The 8,309-nt window shown below is 55.4% G+C and overlaps 1 protein-coding gene across 1 annotated transcript; it reads right to left on the reverse strand.

Annotated features, from left to right (window-relative positions):
- Positions 1-5,464: 5,464 nt before the first annotated feature.
- Positions 5,465-8,099, reverse strand: SP9 (Sp9 transcription factor; the record flags this gene model as incomplete). Its single annotated transcript, XM_081096320.1, has 2 exons — positions 7,939-8,099; positions 5,465-6,907 (listed from the first exon to the last, which is right to left on the reverse strand). Exons 1-2 carry the CDS (start codon positions 7,957-7,959, stop codon positions 5,465-5,467), a joined length of 1,464 nt encoding a protein of 487 aa, XP_080952446.1. The 5' UTR covers positions 7,960-8,099.
- Positions 8,100-8,309: the final 210 nt, after the last annotated feature.

Consider the following 8,309-nt stretch of genomic DNA (forward strand, 5'->3'; position numbering starts at 1 on the left):
CTGTAATTATGACATTCAGGTAAGGCAGCTTTAGGCTGAAAGGCAATTTCAAATTTTCTAGCAAGCTACTTTGTACTGAGAAATGGACAAGGACTTTGCGCCCTGCTATCCAAGTAGTAATTAGCACATCTTTGAAATAGGCAGTGCGGCGGGGTTTGTATTAAAACAGCAAATACAAATGCAGCCGAGTTATCCGCTGCTAAGGTGGCTGTGAGTTCTCGGAAAGGCTGGCGTTTCGTGGGCATGAGATGGGGGAGCCCGGGGCTGCTGCGGTCCACGGCGCCTCCGCCGCCTCCTGCGCGAGGCTTGGAGGTGTAGCTTTTCCGATTAAAATACAATAAACGGGCGGGATGGTGGGGAGGGGGAGCAGGAAAGAAGCAGCAGAGCCACGCACAACGTCTGAAGACTGGGGGTGGGGTGGTGGACTCGGAAGAGGAGGGAAGGGGGCGGCGGGGGAGGGCGATGCTCAGAGAGGAGAGAAAATTGGTCAACGCCCCCAGCTGTTATCAGATTTCAGATTTCAGTTTCAAAGGGAAAAGGTGGGAACAAAGGGGGTCAGTTTGCGCCTGCAGGAAGTGAGGACCCTTCGGGAGGGGCTGGGGCGAGGGGTTTCGGGGCTCCCGGACCTGCGTGCCCCTCAGGCCCGGGTCTGCCCAGCAGTCCCCCGCACTCGGTTCAGCCGGGACAGCTGCCTGGAGGACGCCGGCGAGGCAGGAGGCTTGGTGGGCCATCGGGGCCCCAGGCTGGTGGAAAGCTGTAAGCCCCTCGCTTCCCTCCCCTTCAAAGGGGGATCTGGGGACGTGGTTTAGCCTGGTTTAATCAGCCTGGTTCCGGTAGGCCCGCATAGAGCACGCGAGCCTCGTGGACCGAGAGCCCTCGGATCTGGGGTCATTGGGCAGAGAGCACGAGGTACTGTACCCACGCCGGTCCCCATCCCGGGGTCCAAGTCGCCACTGACTGCACCCAGCCTGCTCAACTCCGAGTCGGAAGACCCGGGTGTTGCCTTGAAAGGGGTATTAAGTGCAACAATTCAAAGACGAGGACCAAGCAGGACGTTCGGTATTTTGTTTACTTTGTTTGGATTTTCAGTTAGCATGTTTCTGAAATGACCTCCTTCTCTAGGAGCAGTGAACCGGCCATTGCTAAGCAGTGCCCCCCAATTGCGGGGCTCTCCTCTTCCCCCACCCGCACCCTCCTCCAACATAAAAACATAAAAACTCGCTTTTCTTTTCTTGCTTCGCTGGGTTGTTGCAGCTGGCGGCAAACGGCGGTCGCCCCGCTCAACTAGCCGCGAGCGAGGAGGACAGCGCGGCCTTCCCGGCCGGGAGCTCTAGATGGCGCCAGCGAGCCGCACTCGCCAAGCTCCTTAAGGGAATCAAGAGCGACTGTCAAAGATAAAAGCAAATCAGAGTTTTCAGTTTTTTTTAATGTGTTAAGAATGTTATTCCTTAAGAAAATTTGTAGCTAAATTATTCTCACTTAAAATAAACACTTAGTATACCAATTACACAAATGGGCGGGATTTATGTAAGATTTACTTCATCTGCATTTTTGTTGTGGGAGAGAGTCTTGGTGAATACAGATAATAGATGCAAATAAGATTAGAGTTAAAATAAATAAAGTTTCCATCTGAATAAAAAGAAATTCAATTTTACACGACTTGTAACGATTTGACGGAATGTCCAGACACGCCGTTCAGGTGCACAATCTAATCTCGTCACAATAAGGTTGTGTTCCCTCCTTGAGGAAAGAAAAATCCTTCTTTTCTTTTTCCTCATCAGGTAGGATCCAATTCACTCCAAGGGGGGAAACGTAAGGCCAGAGGGAACGCCTGGGGAGGGTACAGACTGGGACTAGGGTGGGCGCGGGGCCTGGGAAAACTTGGCCTTCGCCCCTCTCCTGCGCAGGAAGCTCCCTAGCGGGAAGCGCTGGGCGAAAACGGCTGAAACGAAATCCCGTTTCCCCTCGCCCGGACCTCAGGGGGACTCAGAGGTCCTGTCTGCGCCCCCCGCCCCACACCGGCTCCAGGCAGCAGCCCTGTCCGAGCCCGGCCCGTAGCCGTAGCCGCGGCCCCCTCTCCTCCCGGGCCCCGGAGCTGGAGTAGCCCAGGACCCTGGAGTCCCGAGGGGGCCCTGCGGAGGCTGGGCCCCATCAGGCAAAGACCTAAGTCTCCCGTGAGCTCTCGCCTCCCATGCACAATCTCTCCCATTTGCTCGGCCTCGGCGGGTCTCCACCCGCCCCGGTCAAGGTGTCCCAGCGCCCCCCTGGGCCCCCTCGGGCCGGGGGGCTTCGGCAGGAGGGGTGGGATCTGTTTCCGCTTGCTGGTTTCGGCGCGGGGCAGGCGCCCCACTCCCTCCAGGTTCAGGGTGTGCGAGCGCTGGTCTGGCCGGACGCTCGGGCCCGGCCGCCGCCCGTGGTTCCCGGGAGCCGCGGTGATGGACGTCCGCTGACCCACGGGGCAGAGAAAGCAGGCAGAGGCCTTGATCACTGGGCTGCGGGGCCAGCCGCACTGCCAGCGGGACCTGCATGGCCAGGCCCTTTGATCTGCTTTTTTTATCCGCGAGAAACAAAGCTGCCTGGGACAGACGCCCGGGCGCCCTCCTTGCTCAGGAAAGCCCACCGTACCCTCAGCTCTGCGCCGCTGGCCCGCACCCCCAAAGGTGCCGGGCACCCTCTGGGCTTCCAGAGCTTCGGCCCCAAACCCCCAGGGCAAACGCACCCCTGCCAGCCTCTCGAGAGCACTAGCCCTGAACCCAAAGGCGCGCGGTGGGTGGGGTGGGAGGTCCCTGCTATGTCCTGTTTGATCTGGGAGGGAAAATAGCCGAAGGAAAGGAAAGCTCGGGGAAGAAGAGCGGGCATCCGAGGCTGCAGGGACAGGGACCGCACGGGGGAAAGGGAGGAAGCCACCGAGCCCCACGCTGCAAGCTCCCCTCGGAGAACCTTCGCTCTCTGTTTTATCGCTACTTTGTTAGTTGGCTTCTCAGAGCAGAGCTTCCGAGAAGACAAATTGCTGTTAAGAACAATAATTTATTTCTTTCTTCCCTAAAAATCAAAACCTCATTCAAGTTCCCAAGATGGACAGTAATAATTTTTTTTCCCATTGGGGCTGACTTTGCTTGTGTTGCCTATTGTGTGGGGAGCCTTGTAAAAATATTTTATTCTGCAAATACGCATTTTATTTTCTAAATTAACATTTTTTTTTCGAATTGTGAAATTATCTCATTTACCAATTTTCTTTTCGTCTCTCCCTCTCTTCTCCCTCTCTTTTAAACTGGGCTGTTAAGTTGGTGGTCAGAAGACAAAGAGAGTGAAAATAATTTTCATTTCAATAATTGCCTTCTGGTCAATTTAACTGTGCCTTATTTTGAAAGAGGCTGCCTAAATGAGATTCCTGTCCCGAATGTGTTCCCAGGCCTGATCCCAGCCTTTAATTATTCCTGAGGTTTTTTTCTTCAGAATAAGACGCCGCACTGAGTAATCACAAAGAAGTCAGAGAGCATCCTTGAACCTTTTCAGAGGCAGCGCCACTGATATTCAAATAACCTGAGAGGGCCATTTGACGGGTGCGGGGACCTCGGCATTTCCAATTCACTATTTGCATAGATCAGCCGTCTTTGAAAAGGAAAGGAGCAGTTGTCTTCCATAACATTAAAAAGCCTAGTTATCAAATCAAGTGCTTAGTTTGGGGGCTTTTAAAACGTTTACATTTTATCTCAGGTTGCCCTTTACCGTTTGACATGCAAATTTGGTGCAGTTAATTTAGACAATTAAAAAGATCTTCAAGGGAGCTTTGTCACGGAGAATATTTGGAGTTTTCCCCGAGGACCAGCTGAGATAAAGTTGGCCAGAACAAATGATGTCTAGGAGATTAATTAGATATTTGATAAGACATGAATCCCTAATAAGGGAATACAAGGCACAGGGGGCTGCTGTGTGCTCTAAGTCAAAATTAATAACATTTAACAAGATTTTCATTTAGGCATGAAATGTCTTTTCCGGGGTATTGACTCCAGCGATTTATTCCCTGGAGTCGCCTCCCAACATAGAGGGCCTTGGGAACGAAGACTTCTTTTTAAAAGCCTTCCCCTTTCAGATTGTTTTTAAATCACTTTTTTAAAACAAATAAACCCGCGGGTGTTTTTCCTGACCCCCTCCAGGAGGTATAAGCATCTCCCCAGTTAAAACTGCCAAAGACCTTTTTTTTTTCCAGGCCCTCCAGAGTTTTAAAATGTCATCTTTTGAGAACTCTTTCATTAAGTAATACAACTACACGTTCTTATAACCCAATTTAATTTATGCTGTTAATATACAAATAAATAATTTGACTCCTCAAAAACGGATGTTTATGGCTTTTATAACTTACATGAACCTTCCATTACCTAAAACTAACATTAAAGGATTATTTTTCCCAACCAAAAATGTCGACCCACATAAAGATTATTGAGTGAGGAACAGGATTTTTAAAAGGGAGTATATTGTTCAGAGTCCTTTAATGATACCAAAATGAAAATATGTCAGGATTTTCTTCATACAGATAAACGCATTTAATTTCTTTAGATGACCTTAACTTATGAGTTTGTGAGTGAAATGATAACTCAACATTTTAAATATCTTTTACATATATACTGACTTTCACAAAGTGCATCAGAAAATTAAAGAAAAAACTCCCTGAATTTCAGGAATTCACCAAAGAAACAAAAAAACAAAAAACAAACCCCAAACAACTCTATTCGAATGAACATTTACAAGAAAATAAAAGAGAACATAATCTTTTGAACCCTATTTATACAGATGTTATGAAATACAGAGCTGTCACTAGACTTCCAGTTTAATTTCTCACCTTAAGCCTTTTATGATGCTTCCTTTTTTAGGAAAAAAAAAGTCTCAATGTAAGTAGATATCAAGCAGGATTTGGAGTATTTTATATATAATATAATCCACACAAAAGGTCTGTTTTTATAGGTCCCGTTTGTTTTAAAATGTTCTGACAGTCCTTTGCAGGGTGGTGGCTTGTTTTTGGAGAAAAGGAAAGAGAAGGGTGGTGGAGGGGGTGGGCGGTGGAGGAGGGAGCGTTTCTGTGTATTGCTCTTCCCTCGAGAAGTTTGTGCGTGTGTGTGTGTGTGTGTGTGTGTGTGTATGTGCGCGGGTGTGCGTGCTTTGGGTTGTAAGTCTCCGGTGTGTGTGCATGTCTGTGTGTGCAGTTTTTAAGTAGTGTTGTTGGCGGAGGATGGTTTGCTTTTGTTCCTGGACCACGCGTTCGATTCCCGTGTGAGCTCCGACAGCAAAGGGGAGCTCCTGGCGTGGCCGGCGAAGAGCGGCCGGGGAGCCGGTTACTGCTCCACCTCGCGCCGGCCCGGCGGCGTCACCGGAGCCCCAGCCCATCTGTCCCCCGCTCGCTCGCCCTCTGAACCTCTCGTTTGCTCTCGACGTTTCTTCCCGCTCGCTCGCGCCTCTCGCCAGATCTCTAGGAGTCGCTGGGGCCAGACGCGGCTTCCTTGCCTCCCGCCGAGGCCGCTGCCGCCGCCGCTGCCGCCGCCGCCGCCGCCGCCGCCGCCGCCGCCGCCGCCCGGGCGGCACTGACCCCGGAGTCGTGCAGGATGAGGTCGGGGGACTCGGAGCGGGGCGTCTCCAGGTTGCTGGCGTCTGTGTCACTGTCGCTGCCCTTTTTGCCCCCGCCGCCCCCGTTGTGCGTCTTAATGTGTTTGCTCAGGTGGTCGCTGCGCATGAAGCGCTTGTTGCAGACGGGGCAGGCGAAGCGCTTCTCGCCCGTGTGAGTCCGCAGGTGCCGCTGCAGCTCGTCCGAGCGCGTGAAGCGCTTGCCGCAGAAGAGCCAGTTGCACACGAAGGGCCGCTCGCCCGTGTGCCAGCGCAGGTGCGCCTTCAGGTGCGACGTCTTGCCGTACACCTTGCCGCAGCCCGGGATGTGGCAGCTGTGCAGGCCCTTGCGCCGCAGGCTCGCCCCGGCCGGGCCCAGCCGCTCCGCCTCCTGGCAGTTGGGGCAGTCGCAGGTGGCTCGGCCCGAGTAGCGACGGGCGGAGCGCGCCGAGCTCCCCCCGGCGGCGGCGGCCGCGGCCCCCGAGATCATGGCGCTGGCGGCGGCGGCGGCCACCGCGGCGCTGGAGTCCGAGTAGGAGGGGAGCACCGGCTTGAAGCCATCCTGGGCCAGCAGGTGCTGGCTGGTGGAGAGCAAGTGCGAGGCGGCGGCGGCCGAGGAGCCGAGGCCGGTGGAACTGAAGGCCGAGTGCGTGAGCGAGCTGAAGTCGGGGTTGTAGGTGCCGAGCTGGGAGTGCAGCGAGGCCTGGGGGGCGCCCGAGTGCAGCGAGCTCTGGAGCCCCCCAGCGGGGTTCTGCACCTCCAGCCACGAGCCCGGGCTGCTGTGCACGTCCCACCACGACGACGCCGCGCCGTTGGTCACCTCGCCCGCCGCCAGTGTCGAGTGAAAGCCTGACTTGTACCACGACTCGTACGGGTGCGCCATGCCCACGCGCGGGTACAGGCCGTCGGCCGCCGTGGTGTGCACCTTGGAGATGAAGGCCGACTGGCCTCCGGCCTCCTGCGGGGACACCCCGGCTGCAGCCGCCGCGGCCGCCGCCGAGTTGGAAAAGAGGCCGCCGTAATCACTGCTGAAGGCGGACGACGTGGGGGACGTGGAGGCCAGGCAGAAGGCGCTGTTGGTGGCGCCCGAGCCGCCCGCCAGGCCGCCCGAGCCGCGGCCGCCGGTGGCCACAGCGAAGCCCGAGAGGCTGGAGCCGAGGTTGCAGCTAGACGAGGAGCGCTTCCAGGGGTGGAAGCCGCCCTTGGCGAAGGCGCTCGACTCCGGCAGCGTCGTCAGCGGGCTCGTGTTACCGATCTTGTTGCAGGTCGCCGCCAGCATGGCCAACGGGGTCGTTCCGAAGCGCGGCTCTTCCTAAAGTGGGGGTTGGGGGAAGGGAGCAAGGAGGAGGGCAAGAAGAAGTGGGAGGAAGACACAAAGTGCACCCCGTGAGCAGTCTCGTCGCCCCGCGGCGGGTCCCGGGGGGCAGGAGGGGGGGTCGTGGCTCCCCGGCTGGTGCCTCCTCCCCTCGCGCTCAACGAGGATGCGCGGCGCCCCGCGCGGGACACCGGCGATCGCAAGGGCGAGGGCCCGGAGCTGGAAAGTTGTTTTTCGGTGGGGCTACAAGTCAAAGTGGTCTCGGTTTTTCGGGGAGCCGCCTCAGTCGCTACAACCCCTGCCCAGAATCAGATTCGGGTGGCTCTCCTTCCGCTGGCCATAAGCCCGTTCCTTCACGGATGCCCCCAAAACCGCCCTTAGGGGTGAAGCACGGAGGTAAACACAACCACAACAAGCTCCGGGTGAGGGCGGGGGCAGCTGAAACAGTGGCCCAGGGTGGAGGAGACTTGGGGCACTCCTCCAAGGGTTGCTACTACTTGATTCTTTTCTCTCTTTTTTTTTTAATAGAAAATGTTTTAAATGATTAGTCACCCAAAAACCCGATTAGGAAAACAAGAATCCATGGAGAAGCAACCCAGCGATGGCTCTGAGTCACAAGCCAACTGGGGAGCCACAGAAGTGTGAATGTTTGTTAACGTGACTACATGAACTGCAAACCGATGAAGGCTGTTTTCTGGAAACACCGCTGTCGCATCACTGCAACAATCTCCGAAGCAAGGGGGGTGGGGTGGGGTATAGATCACGAGGGGGAAGAAAATAAACCTTTAGGTTTTTTTAAAAGCCAAATTTACCATGACTTGCTTAACAAATCGTTTTTCTTACCAATGCACTTCCTAGGTGCCAATAACGTGGAAAGCATCGGTCCCTAAAACGTGGAAAGTGCTGAAAGAAGTTGAAGCTACAGTCCGGCAGCAACAGTTTCTCCCGAGCCGCGGACCCGGGGAAGCCATAACGAAAAATTACTCCAGTTAAAAACAAGCAAATGCGTTGCCGCACTTCTGACTTACCCCGAGTATAGACGTGGCCATAGCAGGTCCCTGGGCTGCGCGGCGGGGCCGGGAGCGGGGCTGAGCCTGGCGGCTGCCGGGGGAAACTGCTCAGGTCCCGCGCAGCTCCCGCGTCCCTGCGCTCGCGCCGAGCGGACTCCAGGCTTCCGCCAGCTAAACTCAGCCTAAGTGCGAGGCGCACCCGCTTTGAAGTGCCGCTGGCTGCGCCTCTCGCCCAATGAGGGCGCAGGCAGAGCAGACGGGAGCTGCCCCGCAGCCAATCAGACGCGCCGAAGGGCCTGAGCCGGGGCTCCCGGCGCGTGCCAGTCAAGGCCCCTAGCGAGGAGGGGGGTCGCGGGCTGGGGACTGGAGAGATTACCGTGCAATTAAAC

The sequence above is a fragment of the Myotis nattereri genome, assembly GCF_964212035.1.
Source record: "Myotis nattereri genome assembly, chromosome: 7".
Taxonomy (NCBI): domain Eukaryota; kingdom Metazoa; phylum Chordata; class Mammalia; order Chiroptera; family Vespertilionidae; genus Myotis; species Myotis nattereri.